Source organism: Tachysurus vachellii, chromosome 4, assembly GCF_030014155.1.
Source record: "Tachysurus vachellii isolate PV-2020 chromosome 4, HZAU_Pvac_v1, whole genome shotgun sequence".
Lineage (NCBI taxonomy): Eukaryota > Metazoa > Chordata > Actinopteri > Siluriformes > Bagridae > Tachysurus > Tachysurus vachellii.
The window spans coordinates 26,911,367-26,931,737 of NC_083463.1; the positions used below are offsets into that span (position 1 = coordinate 26,911,367).

Here is a 20,371-nt window from a genome sequence, read left to right on the forward strand (position 1 = left end):
TTTTCTAGTCTGAATATTATAACAAGTTTCATCAATTTTATGTCATTCTTCAGCATATGGCATTACAGCTGACCTGACCCTCGTTCTGGCTTCTCCTTATGTTTTAATGATAATTTACATGACTGCCTCTTTAATTTTGGTTGGTTAATCTAGACACTGTAGATAGATAGATAGATAGATAGATAGATAGATAGATAGATAGATAGATAGATAGATAGATAGATAGATAGATAGATAGAGATAGGTTCTTTATTGTATTTATTGTTATGTATAGTACAGGAACACAGCAATGAAATGTCAAAATGTAATACGGTGTATTATTTATAAGAAACTAAACGAAAAGTGAAACTTTTACAATCATCGCTTATCCCTAAATTTAGTTAATTCTTCTTAACAGCTTCAAAAGAAATGAGATTATAGTGTATATAATAAAAATGATCTGCAGCTATAAAAGAGAGCTCTAATCTAGAGCTGGATTGTTTTAAATCCCTGACATTTACAGTGTGAGTAATGAGACATTCCTTTTCTTTTCTGCAATAGTGGAAATTTACTAACAGCTTGTCAAAGTAATAACACTGCTGACCCGAGACAGTAACTCTCACAAAATATCTTTTAGTATCCTCCCTTAACCAGTCTCTGAGTACACACTCAAACATTCAGGAGCACACACATACACACTCAAACACACACACACACACACAGGTTCAGGCGCACACACACTCAGGCGCACACACCAAGCAGTGTAACATGATGTTTATGACCATTTAAGGCCGCCGATGCAACATTTTAACATAAACTGTGGGAGACATGTCACGCAGTCCTGATTGGTGGAATGCCTCGCAGACTAGTCCAATAAGGCTCCTGTTTATGGAGAGGTCAGCAGGTTAGGCACATCCAAACAAATACCCATGGAAAATCCAGAACACTTCTCTTCTGGATCCTTTCCAAGTTTAGAGAGAACAGGGAATCAAATCATTCCATCTTCCTTATCTCTCTCTTTCTCTTCAGTGCCAATGGGATGTTGTTTCAGTAAATCTACGTCTCAAAAGTCTGTCTCCATTTTTAACTGTGTGTTTCCATTTTTCAACATTTTATTTTTGCTGTTTTCCCAGTGCTCAAGCTTGCACAACAATGTCCATATCAGTGTTTATATCTCAGTACTGAAAGATTTTGTTGATTCTCATCTCTCTCGTAAACATCATCGACTCTTTCTTCTTGTGCCTCAGATGTTTCTCAGGCTCCACCTTTAAAAACTCATATTCAAGTTCATCTCTGATATTTGGTCAGACAATGAAACTTTATTTCTGACCCACATCGCTTCCCATCATCTCGGAGATACAGATCCTGAGTAAGTAGCTTATGCTCTTCTTTGGTGTTTATCTCCCATTGCTGCCTTGCTGTGTGGGTTCTGATACACTGGAAGTGATTTCCTAATATGGATACAGAGGTCCCCATTGATGCCATGCAGACAAAAAAATGTCCCCATCTCCAATAAACCTATTATAGAATGGAGACTAAGCTTTCAAACAATTTATTTTCCCCACTCCTGCACCCCTCCCACTGAATATCCCCCTTGCTCAATGTCCATCTCTCCCTTTTTGTCCTCTCTCTCCTCCCTCACTCTGTTCCAGGACATCTGAGCCAGCAGTGGCTCAAACAGAACAGCAGGAAGCCACGGACGGATTACGACCTCCACACAGTTCTTTAATAACCAGGATCTCCCCAGATCCCACTGCAAAAGAGGATACTTAAGTGGACATTCCTGGCTCTCCTAGCTCTAGAAAGAAGGAAAAGACGTTCCAGAAGATACTTGCTTCAAAGAATAGTGGCTAAGAAGGACAGATGGACTTCAGGGCAGCCCTTAAGCCCCGTTCGGGGCCTAAGCTTGGGTCAGAAATCAAGACAAACTCCCCAGCCAAAGTAGACTTTAGGTCAGTGTTGGGGAAGAAAGATGCAGGCTCACTAAAACCACCTCCACCAGAGCCAGATAACAGCAATGCACCTGCAGACTTCAGGTCCGTCCTCAACAAGAAGAAGAACGTAGAATCAGAGAAGCCTATTGAAAAAGACACGGCTCCTACCCCAGAAATCACAAAGGACAAACAAACAAGCATCAACGGTGTGAATGCAGCAACAGATATAAACAAAAAGAACAATTTAGTAAAAAACGCAGAGACGGACAAAAAGAACGATGCAGAAACCACAAAAAAGGAGATTATTCCATGCACAGAAAAGAAAACCGATGGTGCGATAGTTGAACCAAAGAACAAAAATGAGGGCATCAGTCAGAAGAAAAGTAACGATGTGAACGAGAGTTTAGAAAAGAAGAGCATGGCCAATTCTGTGGATGCAGAGGATGAGAAGAAGAAGGGCATGAAAAAAGCACCTGTGTTCATGCAGTCTCTGAGTGATTTGACTGTACTCGATGGAGAGAGGCTGAGGTTAGAGTGCACAGTAAGCTATGACCCTCAGGCTGTCATCACCTGGACACTTGATGGGAAGGTTGTGAAGCCATCAAAGTTTATTATCTTATCCAATGAAGGTATGAATCAACCTTGCATATTTGATTCAATTGTACTTAATTATATAGCATGTGTGTAATTTAAAAGAATTGGTTATGGGGCACGTCAGGAGACAAACAAGTTCTTCTGGCTTTATGGTGCTGATCTGATGAGTTTGTGAATAAAGCTAGAAAAGCCTGGTGAAGCTTCAACTGTGTTTTCAGACACTCCTAACAGGCTGTGGATCACTGGACTCATAATTCAGGGATTGTGATTCACATGGGTGACTCCAAGTTAGTGCTGCTATTTCAGCTCCTTTAGCTCATTCCTATTGAGACACCTGATACGGAGGCTCAAAAAACGACTGACCGTCTGTACAAACACAAAGCGGCTAATGTTCTTAGCCACTCTGGCACAATTAGAAAGTTCAGAAATAGCAGTGCAGGATTCCCCAAGTTTGGGGATGCCAAAAGATTAGAGATATCCTGCATTGTTGCTTTATCCAGTAGCTAGGATAGACCTTTGTTTTTACTCAACTCTATGTATAAATATTATGTCTGTTATTGTATTCTGTTTTGTCTGAAAAAGCATCAACTTTGCAGGAAGATGCCAGTAGACATCTACTATTGCCAGTTAAGATAAAGTCCAGAAAACTCATATTTGGCAGAATTCTTCAATCCAACTCACCAGAAAAATGTTCTTAATAATGATTAATTTACTCAGCAGATTAGCAAATTAAATTAAAAATGTTTTGATTTATTTTGTTTTTACATTAGGGGGCAAGTGTTCACTTACCATAGACAAAGCGCTTCCTGAGGATGAGGGACGCTATTTGTGCAAAGTGGAAAATGCAGAAGGAAAGGCCGAATGCTCTTGCATGGTACATGTGGATGGTCAGTGTCTTAAAAATATTCCTGCTTTTTTCTTATTTGCTTTTATTTTTGATCAAATTAGCCAATTAACAAGCATTTAGTCTGATTGTGTATAAATTAGTGCCATTAATTTTACAGCTGCTGCACCATCCCTGTCAGATATATTAACTTTCATTGATTGTATGTCTTTTTATAGATCCTTCAGATCCATCAGCAGAAAAGAAAAACAAGAAAAGCTCATCTTCATTACCTACAACAGAGAGTAGGTCAAAAACACTGTTGTTTTTATTGGTGTGTCTAATTTGTCAGTGTGAGAGTTTTCAGTTATGACAGCTTTCATGACAGAATCCAAACATGGGATATGACCATGACCATACGAAGCTTTATGGTCACAGATCAAGAAATTACACTATATAGTACACTTGATGCTCCTCCATTTTGGGAATTCTCATGAAGCAGAAGAAACATAAATATAAAAAAAATGAATTTTAATGCATATTCTATTTGATTCTTCGTACATAGAAGGCATTGGAAGAAGGAATTTGTCTGTATCGAGTGTTCGTAAATGTAAGGTTAATAGAAACAAAGTCAGGCTACATTTATCCAACTTCTTCTTCCCACACAGTCCTGATCTAATAATAATGATTAATAACAGTTAAATCAGTGCTGGTCTTAGATCAATATAAACGTGATAATAACCACAAGGGGAATCTCACTTTAGAAATATAAGAAGCAAATTTGATTGGAAAGTTTGCCCATCAGTTATATAGTTTACAAGCCTTCGAAGCATCTAGGATTTCACGAGCACAGCAAGTAGTGCCTGTCACAACACAGTAAATGGATTATATTTAAAATGATAATAGGGGAATGTGAGGAATGCTTTAAACAAAAAAAGAAGCATACGATGCAAGCAGAAAAAAAATTCCTAAAATGGTTTAGAGCAATTTTCTGTTGTGCTCATGGCCCCTTTAAATGCTTCCTCTGTCTATGTCTTCACACTGCGCCTAAGCATTAGTGAGGTTTATATGTTGCATTGTTTCTTGATGGCTATCAAAGCTAGAATAAATATTGGGGAGAGCCAGCCCCATTTCCTGGATCCAGGGGCCCCTATTTTTAGCATTCCCATAAAAGGAGAATTCCAGCAGGCAGTATACTTAAGGCAAGCCTTCTCTGTGGGATGCTAAGCGGTTGAGGCAAGCCTTCTGCGGAACTCCCGCACACTCTCCCAAGCACTCAAGAATAAATGCTGACTAGTACATATACAGAACAAGTATACATGCTCCAATATGACCTCCAGAATGGCAAGAGTTTTCCATTAGTGCACCCTGTTTAGAAGCAGAGGACCCCTTTCTAAAGGATGTTTCTATGTGATATTTTCTGTTGATGTCTGCTTGATGGATGATTTTTTTTTCCTCTTGCCTTTAAACCAATTGACTGGCTGCATGTTGCGAGATGATACTCGCATATTTAAATAAACCAAAGTGATCATTTGTAGCACTTAGTCTGCCTGACTTTACATTGTGTCTATTATCCAGATGAAGCTAGGATAAAGAAGAAACCAGCACCGAAGTCTCCCACCAAACAAGGTAAAATCCAACACATTTCACGGAATGAGACACATGCAAAATATAAAGTAGCACATTACGATATACCAGATTCAGACCCGTAAAGTGGACGTGTATAAACAAAGCATGCTCAGATAAGGTTGGGTTGAATTTAATGCAGTGCCCCATTCCTCCCCACCTGTGCAGGTTCTCCTCCCCAGGTTGTTCAGTTCCCTGGGGATCTCAAGATCAGAGCAGGAGAGAAAGTAGAGCTACTGTGTAACTTTGGAGGCACAACACCCATTACCTGCAACTGGCTGAAGTTCAAAAAGCCGGTGAGAAGAAGTAGATAAAGTTAAGGAGAAAAGAATGAGCATGAAAAGGGCCAATTTTAAGTTGTGGTGGTTAAATGGTTACGGTTCTGGGTAACTGATCTGCTGGTCAGGGGTTCGAGCCCCAGCACCACCAAACTTCCACTGCTGGGCCCTTGAGCAAGGCCCTTAACCCACTTTGCTCCAGGTGTACTGTATCAGGACTGTCTATGTGAGCCACATCATGAACAAGTCAACAAGAATCTTACAGTGTTGTAATGTACTGTATATGTGACATTTATAGACTTCTTCTGCTTAAAGGAGAGACGAAGATAAATATGAAAATGAGTGCTGTGGGTTCGATACTGAGACATTTCCACTATTACAAGAATTGGCCCTTTTTATCTAGCAGTCCTGATCTAACAAAAAAGATTTAACAATTTGCCATTTCCTAACAAGTATTTAGGTATATCCAGTTACAGTGGATCATCGCTCACTGTAGTAACTTCCTACAGATTTTTGCATGATTAATAGTTGCACACAATAGCAGTTTGAAAATACTAATACACTGTTGTTTCATCTCTTGAGTCTGGCCACTTTCTATCACTCTAGATACAGACTGGAAGTGGAGGCATCACTATAGAGACCTCTGAGAACAGAAGTCAGTTGACAATTGCAGCGAGCGACCAGGACCACTGTGGCTGCTACACGCTGGAGCTGCAGAACAAATACGGCACCAAGCAAGCCTCGCTCAACCTTACTGTCGTAGGTATGACACTCAGCTGTGTGTGAGGCTGAAGGAGGACAGAGAGCTGAGGAGCTGAATGAGATTCTCTATGTCCTACAGACTGTAAACTAAAATAAACGGAATTGGAAAATAATCTGAATCATACTTTGTAGTAAATCTACCATATATCAGCTAGGGATATTGATGCTATTGTGTAGGTATTCATCCAGGGTCTCCAGAATCTCCTCTTAAAAACAAGCCAATAAGAAGAGATGGTGCATCCCATTCAGGTTGTATTCCGACTTCACACCCGGTGTTCTCAAGATTTTGGGTCCTCTGTTTTGGGTCCACTGTGACCCGGATCAGAATAATGCAAGTCAATAATGTTGAAAGAACAGCATTTAGAAACCTGTTATAAATGTGTTGCTCTTACATTGTATGTTAAGAACATAATTGGTCATTATTAAGAATTGTCTCTTACTTGTCACTGAATCTAGAGTAAGACAAACAGCCTTTTAAACTTGATACAGTTTTAGATTCCTGTAATTTGGTCTATGTAACAGAAATAACTTGTGAGTATGATGACGCACCAATTACGCACTAAACATTACATCCCACGCAAAATCCATAATTTGTATGATTCTTTTTCCCATGGTAACACAAATGGAAGAATGTTTTTTGCTAACATTGCCTGGGGCACTATTAGCAGAGGTCAGCAAAGCAAATTCATAATGAAATAGTACACCTCTAACAGTATTTGAGATAAGACAAATAAGTAAGGGTATGTGTAGGAAACAAGAATTAAAGTGACTTTCATGAATATGACAGACAGACAGACAGACAGACAGACAGACAGACAGACAGACAGACAGACAGACAGATAGATAGATAGATAGATAGATAGATAGATAGATAGATAGATAGATAGGTAACTTAGGTAACTTGCTTTAGCCACATGGTCTATACCATGGATATCATGGTGGATGTTCTCCCAAGAAACACAAAATTCACTATAAATTTTGTATGAAATGCTTGTTGAAAGTCATATCTCCTTCACAACCTCATAAACATGTTTATAACCTCTGTGATAGACAAGCCTGATCCACCAGCTGGCGTCCCGGCTGCATCAGACATCCGCCATTCCTCGCTCACCCTCTCCTGGTATGGACCCACATATGATGGTGGCAGTATTGTCAAGTCGTACAACTTGGAGATCTGGAACTCCGTGGACAACGCATGGAGTGACCTTACTTCCTGCAACAGCACCTCTTACCATGTCCAGCAGCTGCTCCCTGACCGTCAGTACAAATTCCGTGTGCGTGCAGTTAACATGTATGGCATTGGTGAACCCAGCGCTGAGTCGGAACTCGTCAGTGTGGGAGAACCAGAGGTGCCAGGTGAGAGGGAGAGACTGCTAATATGTTTAATTAAGTATTTAATTAATTATTAGTGTTGAAAGGCAAATTCATAACAAGGGGAAATTGAATTTGTGCTAAAGTAAATTTTTTTTATAGAAAAAAAAGAAGAAGAAGCAGAGGCTGCAGCTTCTGATGATGGTGTGTAATCCAGTCTTGGCAGCCCTTCAATTTATTTTCAGTAAACGTGTCTCTCCTTACATATATACTTCCTACCCATGAATTTGCTTAACACTTGAATTTATTAATTAATTAAACTCTCTCTCTCTCTCTCTCTCTTTGTGTGTGTTCAGATTCAGATAAAGAGCCTGAGTACAGGGATGTGCTCATAAAGAAAGACAACACTGTTAAAGATTTCTATGACGTTGAGGATCGCTTGGGCACGTAAGACATTATTGCACACCTCCAAAAAAAAAGTTTCTCTAATCATATAATCTCTGCACTATCAACATCATCTCTCTTCCTCATCTCTACCAGTGGCAAATTTGGTCAGGTCTTCAAACTGGTGGAGAAGTCGAGCAAAAAGGTTTGGGCTGGGAAGTTCATCAAAGCCTTCTCGCAGAAAGAGAAGGAGAACGTGCGACAGGAGATCAGCATCATGAACAGCCTCCACCATCCTAAACTTGTGCAGTGTGTGGATGCCTTCGAGGGCAAATCAGACATTGTGATGGTTTTGGAAATGTAAGTACACCAGTACACTGTAAAACATGGGTTCTCAAGTATGTTGGGTTGTAGAAAGTTTAAGATTTATAAATAACAAAGCTTAATATATGAGTGTGTGTTTTTATTGTAAGACATATTGAAAAGGGGTGGGTACTCTGGCTACTCTTATTTTTGCCCCTGAGTCTAAAGATACATGTTGTAGACTGACTGGCATCTCTAAATTGCCCAGTGTGTGTTTGTGTGTGTGTGTGTGTGTGTGTGTGTGTGTGTACTCTGCAAAGGGTTGGCATCCCTGTCATGGTATTCCCTAAAATTCAGTCCCTTAAAAAAGTCCCCTGAGATACTTTATGCCCAAGGCTCCTCATCTTATATGATTACTCTTAAGTGTTATAGACTTTAGACTTAATTTTTGAAATTGCTCTGCCGGTATTATTGCTGTTCTGACTCACTACAAACTGGGGTCAAGAGTCACTCCTGGCTTTCATAGTGTTCTCATCTCAGGCACTTCTGAAATCACTAGCATGTTTGATAGGCTTTTTCTCTCTCTCCCCAACACTTTTTATGGAGAGAGCAGCAGAGACAGTAGTGTGTGATTGGAGAAGTGCTTGTCACTTGTCCTTATATAGTGTTAACGTGACTGAGTGAGGGAGGAGTAAAAGCACAATATCCACAGCCTTAGCTTGGCATCCATGATGGAAAAAAGGCCCAGATTTGAATCTGGGTTTAAGTGTGGGATTTGTTACCGTACCATAAGCAGAAATAAGTCTTGCTTGTTTAATGGAACATGCCAATAAAATGCATTAATGCTGATTAGGTCCTGTGGAGTGTCTTCCACTTTCTCTGATGCTATTGGTGTTCTCTGGTTGATAATACCTCTCTTGTCCCTGTCGATTGCAGGATCTCCGGTGGCGAGCTGTTTGAGCGAATCGTCGATGAAGATTTTGAGCTGTCCGAACGTGAGGTCATTAAGTATATGCTCCAGATTATTGATGGTGTTCAGTTCATCCACAAACAGGACATTGTGCACCTGGATCTCAAGCCAGAGAACATCATGTGCGTCAACAAGACGGGCAGCAAGATAAAACTCATCGACTTCGGCCTCGCACGAAGGCTAGGTATTCGTCTGCTTTCTAACTCAGTGCAAATGTGACATCTCTGATAATAAACAGATATAGTGTGGAATTAGATTAATGGGATTGCTATTTAAATGCTTCAGTCAGGCTCAGAATATGTGAATAGCATATTTAGCATAGGATAGCATAGGAATAAATTGTTAAACATCTGCAATGTATGATAATTAACTTTTTTCTCACTTGTCATTCGAGATGAACTGATTACGATGGTTTTCTCTCCACAGTGGACTCTGGTTCCCTGAAGGTTCTTTTTGGAACCCCTGAGTTTGTAGCCCCTGAGGTTATTAACTATGAAGAAATTGGCTATGCAACAGATATGTGGAGCATCGGGGTGATCTGCTACATCCTGTACGTGATACACCTTTTTATGTCTTTGGAACTATGTTTATATACTATAAAGAAGCTGTAAGCTGTGTACTGAAAGGGGTTAAGTGGCAACGATTCCAATCTACTAGACATTCGGCCATCTAGTAGATTGCTTTTTGTTTGTTCCAATATTTCTGCTCACTAAGTATTAGGTGTACGGTGAAGATATTGAAAGTTCTAAAACTTCTACATGGACTCATCCCTCTCTTTCTTTATTTTATCCTTAGCCTGAGTGGGCTCTCTCCGTTCATGGGGGACAACGATAATGAAACACTTGCAAATGTTACCTCAGCGACGTGGGACTTTGAGGATGAGGCTTTTGATGAGATCTCCGAGCAGGCCAAGGACTTCATCAGCAACCTACTGAAAAAAAATATGAAGTAAAGTCAAAAAGCTAAGCTCTTGACTTAAACATGCTGTAATCCTGGCACAGAATTCTTTTAATCATCTGGTTTCATAATGCTGACATACTACAGTATATGCTGTCTGAGTATTTTAACAAAAATCGCTTTTTGCATTTGTTACAAGAGAGTGCAGAATATAAAAGCAGGCTGATCAAACTAGCTTTTATCCTGCAGGGCCAGATTGACCTGTGCACAGTGTCTGGAACACCAATGGCTAAAACAAGACACCAAGAACATGGAAGCCAAACAGCTCTCCAAAGAACGCATGAAGAAGTATATCCTGAGACGCCGATGGCAGGTTAGGAGTCTCAGTTCTCTCATGCTGCTTTTGTCTTGACACAGAGATAGTGTGTTTTGTTTGGCTTGTGCTCAAGTAATACACACAGTTGTACCTCTGTTCTACAGAAAACAGGAAATGCAGTGCGAGCCATCTCTAGATTCAGCTCCATGGGAATGTTAGGAGGAATCGGGCTAAAGAAAAACTCACCAACTGAAGGTAATAGCTAACAAATCCTCCAGGGTTTAAACTGTCTAAGAACTATGAGTGAAAATATCAAGCCAATAACCGGGAGCATGTTACTATATGTGTGTGTGTGTGCTATCAGAAGCGCCACCTGCACCATTGCTAGAGACTACAGAAGAAGAAAGCCATACCCCTGTTCCTCCCAGCTTCTCCCTCGTCTTCCAGGATGTGGAGGTGGTGGAAGGTAGCGCCGCCCGCTTCGACTGCAAGATCGAGGGTAATTAAAACTCAGCCAATAATATTCTCCAAAGATCTGAGTTTACTAGGAATTGTTTCTGTTTAATTACTTACATGGCTGATTTCAGAGTTGAGGTGCCATGTAGCCCTTAAAATCATCTTAAATCTATTGATTTACTCTTAACACTTTTCAGAATTTACTTTAAGTTGAAATTTTATAATTTAAAAATCCACTCACATGTAATAATATCTCGTTTCATTTAAGGTTTCTTTGTAAAGGTTTGCACTTGAATGAGTTGCCAGATCAAGGGTCTTTTTCTTAAGCATTAGTAAATAAAAAATTTGGATTAAACTTTAATTTAAGTCATTTAATTGTTAGATTTCAACATAAAATTAAGTTTCAGTGGACTGGGACCTTAATAGTAATGGCAAACAAACTTCATTCATTCATTCATTCATCTTCTACCGCTTATCCGAACTACCTCGGGTCATGGGGAGCCTGTGCCTATCTCAGGCGTCATCAGGCATCAAGGCAGGATACACCCTGGATGGAGCGCCAACCCATCGCAGGGCACACACACACACACACACACACACTCTCTCATTCACTCACACAATCACACACTAGGGACAATTTTCCAGAGATGCCAATCAACCTACCATGCATGTCTTTGGACCAGGGGGAGGAAACCAGAGTACCCGGAGGAAACCCCCGAGGCACGGGGAGAACATGCAAACTCCACACACACAAGGTGGAGGCGGGAATCGAACCCCGACCCTGGAGGTGTGAGGCGAACGTGCTAACCACTAAGCCACTGTGCCCCCCCAAACTTCATTCAATCACTCTTATTTAATGATTTATTTAGACCTAGTCATTTATTTTTCACTCCAAACAGTTCCACTCTGAGGCTGATATCTAAGAAAAATAAGTAGGATATTATTTATTCTTCTATTCTGTTTATAGGATGGTTTTAGTTTTGAACTCAAAGGTAAAGTAATTAATGAGTAATTCAGAAATGTCATATGCTCGACTGCTATAAAAAAAAAATGTTTCATAGCACAGAAATCTTCAGGGAATCTTTACAGAAAAAAACAAGCCGGAATATTTTATAGAAATATGAAATACAAAAGTATAATAAAAAAATATAATAAGTTTATTTCTAGTCATTCTAATTGAGATAATGAGTATCTGATTATACTGTTTATATTTTTCAGCTGAGATAGGATACAAATAAGATGTTGAAGGTCTTGCTCAGGGAGCTAGTTGTGGCTTATCACATTTACATTTTATTTTGACATTAATTAACACATTCTCTTATCTAGAGCAACTTACAGAAGTTTTAAATACTGTAAGTCCAGTCAATGTATTGACAAAGTTTGTCTTATTTGTACTGAAATGACTACAATAGTTTTACCTACAAAGTACTTCTTTAAGATAAAGCTAAGATAAAGTTATCACAGCAACGAGAAAAACAAGGCTTTTTTTTTCTTTATCTTGTCCTATGACATTATTTATATTGACATTATTTACTGTCCAGTGTCACCCAAATGTCGCTTGTTTCGTTCTGCGCCTGGTTCCTCTCAAGGTTTCTCCGGCTTGTTCATTAGGGATAGATGTTATAGATATATACTAGTTTAAATATAAAGATAATATAAAAAAAATATTAAATTCTATTTTAATTAAATACATATTTATTATTTTAACTTGAAATGTATTCATTCATTTATTTATCTTTATTTATGTCATTATTTATTTTTATTCTTATTATCTTTATATATATATATATATATATATATATATATATATATATATATATATATATATGTGTGTGTGTGTGTGTGTGTGTGTGTGTGTGTGTGTGTGTGTGTGTGTGTGTGTGTGTGTGTGTGTGTGTGTGTGTGTGTATTTCCTGACCAAATAAAAAAACATGAGATAAAAGAAAATGTTAAAAAGAAAGTGCTGTGTGCATTTCCTTCAGGCTACCCAGATCCTGAGGTAGTATGGTACAAAGACGACCAGCCTATCAAGGAGACACGTCATTTCCAGATTGACTACGAAGAGGACGGCCACTGCAGCCTGGTAATATCTGAGGTGTGTCCTGATGACGACGCAAAATACACCTGCAAAGCGGTGAACAGCCTCGGAGAAGCCAGCTGCACGGCCGAACTGATGGTGGAGTTCATGCAGGAGGAAGAAGGAGATAATGAGGAAGAGGAAGAAGAGGAGGAGGAAGAAGAAGAGGAGTGAGGAACACGGTGGATGAGGGAATGCTGACAAGAAGAGATGAATTGAAGACTGGGTGGATGTTTGGGATAATGTGGGAGCTTTGCATCTCTTAAAGCTTACATTCATTTCTCTGCTGCTTTGGTTGTGAACACACAATGTCAAGTCTTACACCCATGCAAACCTTCATGCACTTGTCTTTAAAGAGCAATGGAAAATATATGAGTAGATCAAAGACATTCCAATCCTGTGCTTGGTTTTGGAGAATCGTCAGCCGCAGAGATCTGTTTGGCCAAAAATGGACAAGTGTCAGAACTGCATGCCTTGCTGAACAAACCTTTTCGGTGCCTACATTTGGACTTTTAATCCACTCTTATTGTTGATTCTCCAGAGCAGCAGCACTTATTTTAGAAGACGGGTCACGTTACTTTGGCTTTCCCAGTGTATTTTTTTTTTTTTGGTGCATGTTTCACGGTTCTGCTTACACTCTAGCACAGTCAAGTGGTGAAAAAAGACATTTAATGTGTTTAAACACTCTAGATATTTGTATTCTAGACAACTGATACTGAAACAATTATAAAGACCTGTCTGTATAAACATTATTTATAATCAGACAATCTGACTCATGTTTGAAACTGAAGACATCAGCAATAGCAACATTTTTTACTTGGGTTGATTTGGCATTTTTAGTCTATTTAACAAATGATCACTGTGCTCTGAAACTCTTTAAATCTTTCTGCCAAACTTTAGGAAGTTTGCCTGTTCTTTATCGGTTCTAACGCTTCTCGCTATTATTTTAGTCAACTTGCATGACAAAGCATCTTTGCTTATTGAGGTGAACGTGATTTAGAAGGTCCCACTGAAGCCCTCATTCTTTATTTATGTCTTTGTACAGACGATTGTCACCATGCTGTGGGTTTCTGAGTCATCTCAGAGAATAAATTAGTTAAAACTATTATAATAGGACCTAAACCTAGCTATGGAGGGTTTCACATAATTTGACAGAAATAGTGAGTGAGTAAAATTGATATCACACAAAAGAACATTCAGAAGCAAAGATACAATCATAAGGTGGGTCAACAATTATTTACTTATAAATGTGTTGCTGTGATCAGTGTCATTGGTTTGCATCCAAATTGGAGTGGCCAAATAAATAAAAGTGTTTCCCTCTCGTAGTGCGTGTGTCTTTCACTTAGTTTCTGTGCAATTTTGAAAAAGTAACATCGATTTTCATAGAAATATTATTTGGGAGATAAATAGTGGCCATGAACGCACAGATTAAAGTGTGACAATACATATAAAATAATTAAAAAGCAGGCTTTTCACTAAGCTTCCCTAAGCCATGCATTCTCAAACAACACTTAAGGCAAATATAAATTTGCATTATTAAAATGTCACTAAGATTTAAGTTTATTTCCTTATTTATAATCATTTTTTACAATTGTTATTTATATTATAACCAATCCAGAAGGCTTACTGCAGTAATATCTTAGTAGGGAAGAGTAGATATTCTAATGTTTGGTTTTATGTTTTTTTGTCTTGTCCATACAGCTTGTCCATACAGCTGTCCAACCAATCCATGTATCAAAGATTTCTTGGACTTCTATTTATATTTATATAGGATTTATATAAGAATTATAAGAACTGATGGATTTTAATTGAATTACTCTAGACAGGGTCAAAGGAATAGTTTCAAATATCTGAAATAGTTTTTCTTCTATAGCTTCCTTTTGTTTGAGGTTTCTTCAGGCATCAAAGGGCCTTCATTCAATCATTCAATCAAAATTGATATCCTTTCAAGATGTGTTACTCACTTGCTGTAAATGGATGATTTTCTTTGTTGAAATTAAGCAGTAGAAACATCCAAGACAATTTTTTTCAGTAACATTTAGAGCTTCAAAATAAAGACCGAAGAACGAATCCTCAATATTTTGCATCTTTTGAAACAACACTTGATCCAGCAAATCTTATTACTTTACCTTTTTTTAACTGCAGGTATTTTGTAGGTGGGCAGAGAATGCTATTGAGTATCTCTCCTAATTATGTACAAAAATCTTTGTACATGTGGTTTTACAGTATATTTATTTCCTGCCCTGACAAGACAATTCCTGCTGGGAATATGTGATAGAAATATATGATAGACGATATATGCTAGAAATCCTTGTTAGAATCCCTGTAAAAATTTCTTTTTGAAATACTTAGGATTTGTTTTTTTTACAAAGGCTCATGAATTTGCTTCAAAGTGGTGTGTCTTTTGTGCTCTTGGTTTGTTTCACTAAGTGCCAAAACGTCAATAAATGCAGAAAAGTCAGGTAAAGTAAAATACTTCAATATTACCACTTTATTTAACTTATTTAAATCTTGTAAAAACGTGTAAAAACTAATCTAATCTAAAAGAAATCATCACAGGATGTTAATTGTGTTCCTGGTGTAAGTTTTCTACAAAGTTTAAATCTACATGCAAAATTTTAGACCCATCTGCGACATCTTGTGGATAAGTATGGAATTACAGCTAGGCGCACAACACTTATGAAATTATTTATATTATATATAAATTATATTTATATTATATGTATATTATAATTATTTGAAATTAAAATTGAGCTTCATTATAACTGCACCTAGGCTTCAGGATCAGGAGATCATAATCATGAGATTATTTCTGTAGACTACTCAGTTATCCTGTTTTTATGTATTTTTAAATATGTTTTGCTTCAAATAATTTGTCTCATTCCACCCTGAAACAAACGAATAATTCATTATAGGCTGTTAATAATTGTGAGTAGTTACAGGCTGAAAAAATGGTCTGAGAAAAATTTCATATATTCACGTAACTATAAATATGCTATAGAATGTTGCGTTGTTAGAATACCACACCATCTGACAAACAAAGTGAGAACATGTTTTAGAGAAAGATTTTTTGGCAACTATGATGACTGGCTAATGGGCTAATTTAGATTTCCAGGAGCCATTATCTTCGAATTACAATATGCACAAGTCGGCCATCAGGTTTACAAAGACCAGTGTTGTGAAATCAGAATGTCTTTATGACCCTTAGATTCCTGTTAATCTATTTTTCCAGAAAGAATTACAATGGATACAAAACGTATACATTCCCCTGTTAAAATAGCAATTTATTGTGGAAAAAATACCCATACACCATATTTTCCTATTTCTATTGTGAAATAGCAACAAAAACAATTTCAGGCGAAAAATAACAAAATAGAAAAATCCTTTCAGAAGAATGTATACAGTACCTATAATAAACAATTATACCTGTAAGTTATTTGGATAATTTATGCACACGACTTAACTAATACATTATCAAAACACATATCACAATGCTTAGCATATCACATACACCTGAAACTCTGCAGCAGTCCTGCAGATGGTAACGGCTATTGCCTCAGGCGATGGCTCTTACTCCATTGCCTAACCCACAAAGCATATCAAGAGACATTTCTGTTGTGTTCAGGTGTAGAGCACATCACAATCCTCCTTAAAATTTGTTGGTATTGTCTGTATGTGTGTGGTGGGAAACTGCTATAAAAATGCTAAAAAATGTACAGTATATAGAGTGGATACCTCTGCACATCTCCTCAAACCAACAACATAATCACCTACTTATTAAGACCTACTTATTCAGGAAACACTTCAACTAGCACTTCTTTCCTTATCTTTTGCATTTAAAAAAAAAAAAACACCTTTGACACTTTTTCATTGTAACTTTGAACAAATGTTTTAAACTCATGGTATCTTAAGTAGTTAACCTAGTGAGCCAGCATTAATGATTCAATGTTAGTGATTTAAGCACTTGTGTACGTTGCTCTGGATAAGGGCGTCTGCCAAATGCTGTAAATGTAAATGTAAATGTAAATAATCACACAGAAAAGTCCTTTTCACATCACTGCATATTCCTGACACAATATCTTTCATTTATTCCATTTGTCAAGAGTCAAAATTGTGTCTTGTAACATAGTATATTTTAACACATGGCCAAAAAATCGAGGCACGCGTGGGACCCAATATACCATTGGACGCACAATCAGAAAGTCTCACACCAAAGAATGTAAAACAGTGACTGGATAAGTTCATTTAGCAATTGTAGGCTACAATGTTTGTGTGGTTCTCATATCTTTAAATAATTAAGCCACTTGCCTTAGTCTCCGGTGTATGGCTCATCAGCCACATCAGTGTCTCAATCCTTTTGTGTAGCCACACAAGAGGAATTGCCCAGTAATCAAAGCCATTCTTACATCTAATGGTTAGGGTGAAAGTGTGAGCTCCCCCCATTGGGTACGCTTAAACGCTGCGAAGAAAGTCACTCCTTTGTATAGATTTTCATGTCAAGCCACTTGCCTTTATTATTTCTACAACCTTGAGGTTTGTGGCCTTAACATTATTAACTGCTGCAGCTACACTCTACCACGTAATATACTTGTGTTTGTTGGTGATACCATTACTTATACCACCAATTAACATAGTTTTCATAACCGCAATCTCCAACATAAAAACCTCCAAAATTCCACTTATTTTTTTACTTTTCTTTGTGTCGTTGCATCAGTTTACATTGAATTAGACACCCCACAATGGAAAATGTATGAAGTAATTTACACTGACCATTTATGGATATTTGTGGGTGATAACTGGACTGGAGAACTAGTCAATTAGTCTGTGAACATTTTCAAGAGAATTGTGATTTTATATAGTGCTAACAGTTTGCAGGAGTAAGTACTCAAGGTTTTTGTGATTTTTCTTTTTTGTCTGCATGCAATTTTCTGTTTTTTTTTTTTGTTGTTGTTGTTGTTGTTGTTTATGCTTCCTGTAGAATTGCCCTGTAAAAGGAAAATAACTTACTATACCTGAAATGAATCCTTAACCTCTCAGTTGTATACTGATAAAAGTGACAGTCTTTCTGTAATTAGAAGATACTTTAAGATCAGATCCAGCAACACAGATTTTGACAATGACTATGCAAAACTGTTAAACATATAAATCTTTTGTTTTCAGTTTCAATAAAAAGTCAAATGTTTTATTTCAAATACTTTTGTGAATCTAACCAATCTAATCAAAGATATTTGAAGAAACCGCAGCCAAATCTAGAGTCTTGAAAGACTGAAATACTTGCATACATCCCTTATCTTTTCATATTATAATCAGTGTTGTGTTTTTTACATTGTCAACTATAATATTTATTTAATGCTTTTGGTTTTTCATCGGGGGCACAGTGAAATGTTACAACATTTGCCTCACACCTCTGGGGTGGGGGTTTGATCCCTGTCATTTTCTCCACTTTGGGAAGTTTCTTTGGGGGTTTCCTTTGGGTACTCCAATATTCTCCATAGTAAAGGTGGCTGTTCTGTTGGATGTTTTGGTATCTCTAAATTGACATGTGTGAATGAGTATGTGAATGTCCCCTGCCTTTTACCATGAATTCCTGGGTAAAAGTTCCACGTTTCACATGATCTTGTGTATGATAAATGGTACAGAAAATGCACGAATGAATGATTTCTTTTTGCCATATTTTAGGTTTGACATTTTATAGGTAAACAATGATGTTCCTCATTTTAAGAACATACATCTACAGATTTTTAATGTTATTGTTTAAAAAATATATTAGCAAATTCTTTTCTTTGCAGTTCCTATTCTTTAAAGCTCTTACGTTCTGAAAGAAAGAATTATGTCGTGTTCTAAGCAATTATGTTGATTATGTGTTGTGTTGAGGGCCCTTGGTCTAATTATCATCTAGGGGCTCACAGAATCTCAGTCCAGTAGACAGTCTACTGGTCTCTTTTAAGCAACTTGTTTACCGCTTATGGTAATTTTGGTGTCCTTATGCAAATTAGTGTGGTCCACAGTGCAGGACCAAAGCAGTGGAGTGTGGTTATGTGCTAATCATTACTATTTTTTTTTTTTACAAACTAATTCAGTCCTTAGTGTGATTAAAGGTTGTTCAAAATGAGTGTGAGGCTTAGGCTACGTTCACACATACAGCTACTCACAGACACAAAGCAACTGGAAATCATTCATTTTCTTCTGTCAACAAGAGCAACAGCAACCGTCGGCATCCAGAAGTGGGCGTGTCCAGCGACGCAACAAAGTTGAGCAATGTTGAACATTATGCAAAAATAGAGTGACTTGATGCAGCAACTACCATTGGAAGTGAAGACAGTAAATCGCACATGATCTGTGGCACATAATGCACATACACTTGTGAATTATAGACTTAAACCCTCTCCCTCCAAAATTATTCATTTTATCGGCAATTTTTTTAAATTGGAATGATAGTTGCGCTTATAGCATGATAATAGCACTTGATATTACATTTCTCCACTCCAAACTCCTAAAACTCTCTATACCCCCTGCTATCTGTCAGTGGATCACAAGCTTCCTGAGAGTCAGGAAAAAACAGGTGAGACTGGGAGGTTTTACCGCCAGTATTCACACAATTAGCACTGGTGTTCCTCAGGGATGTGTCCTCTCCCCACTGCTATTCTCGCTCCATACCAATGACTGCACTTCAAGTGACCCAACTGTTAAACTCCTGAAATTTTAGATGGCGACGAGTCTGCATATCAGCAGAAGGTGAAGCGGCTATGGTGAACAGTCTAGAACAGTCTAGAGCTAAACACCCTCAAAACTGTGGAGATGATAGTGGACTTTAGGAAAGACCCCTCAACACTACTCCCCCTCAAAATATCCAACAGCTCTGTGTCATCTGTGGAGTCCTTCAAGTTTCTGGGCACTACCATTTCTCAAGACCTGAAAAGGGAGTGCAACATAAACTCCATCATCAAAAAGGCCCAGCAGAGGATGTACTTTCTACCTCAATTAAAGAAGTATGGTCTGCCACAGGAGCTGTTGATGCAGTTCAACACTATAGTCATTGAATCTGTACTGTGCACATACATCCATCAAGATCTGGTTTGGAACAGCAAAAAAATGTAGAGGAATAGACTGCAACGCACAGTAAAAACAGCAGAAAAAATAATTGGTGCCCCCCTGCCCACTCCCCAGGACTTGTATGACACAAGAACCAGAAACCGGGCAGAAAAAAAACACTACTGACCCTTCGAACCCTGGACACAACCTCTTTCAGCTCTTCCCTTCTCTCAGGCGCTACAGAACTTTGCTTACTAAAACTGCCAGACACAGGAGCAGTTTCTTTCCCCAGGCAATCACCCTGATCAACAACTCACCATAATTATATTCCCTGCTTCATATCTATAAGTACTGCATTATCAGAACTGTCAGTCATCACTGTATATCATCTGTATACGTTACACACTACTGCTGCTGCATATTGTACAAAAAGCATAATATTGCACAATACTGTTATTTGCACTACCATTCACTTCTCACACTTTATGTACATAACTGATCAGTCATATACATATTCTGTATTCCTATTTAATTCTCGTTCTGTCTCTCACATCTGCATTGTCTTGTATAGTATAGTGTTATTTACGTCTGTACTCTTGAGAGTCACAAACAGCTGGAACCAAATACCT

The 20,371-nt window shown here is 38.0% G+C and overlaps 1 protein-coding gene across 1 annotated transcript; it reads left to right on the forward strand.

Annotated features, from left to right (window-relative positions):
• The first annotated feature begins 1,586 nt into the window (after window positions 1-1,586).
• mylkb (myosin light chain kinase b) lies at window positions 1,587-14,035 on the forward strand. Its single transcript, XM_060868635.1, has 17 exons — window positions 1,587-2,542; window positions 3,278-3,394; window positions 3,570-3,635; window positions 4,909-4,959; window positions 5,125-5,252; window positions 5,841-5,997; window positions 7,047-7,352; window positions 7,470-7,511; window positions 7,664-7,754; window positions 7,848-8,051; window positions 8,931-9,148; window positions 9,391-9,514; window positions 9,760-9,912; window positions 10,111-10,234; window positions 10,342-10,432; window positions 10,542-10,676; window positions 12,616-14,035. The coding sequence occupies exons 1-17, from the start codon at window positions 1,843-1,845 to the stop codon at window positions 12,882-12,884; spliced, it is 2,976 nt and encodes a 991-aa protein (XP_060724618.1). The 5' UTR covers window positions 1,587-1,842; the 3' UTR covers window positions 12,885-14,035.
• The last annotated feature ends 6,336 nt before the right edge of the window (window positions 14,036-20,371 follow it).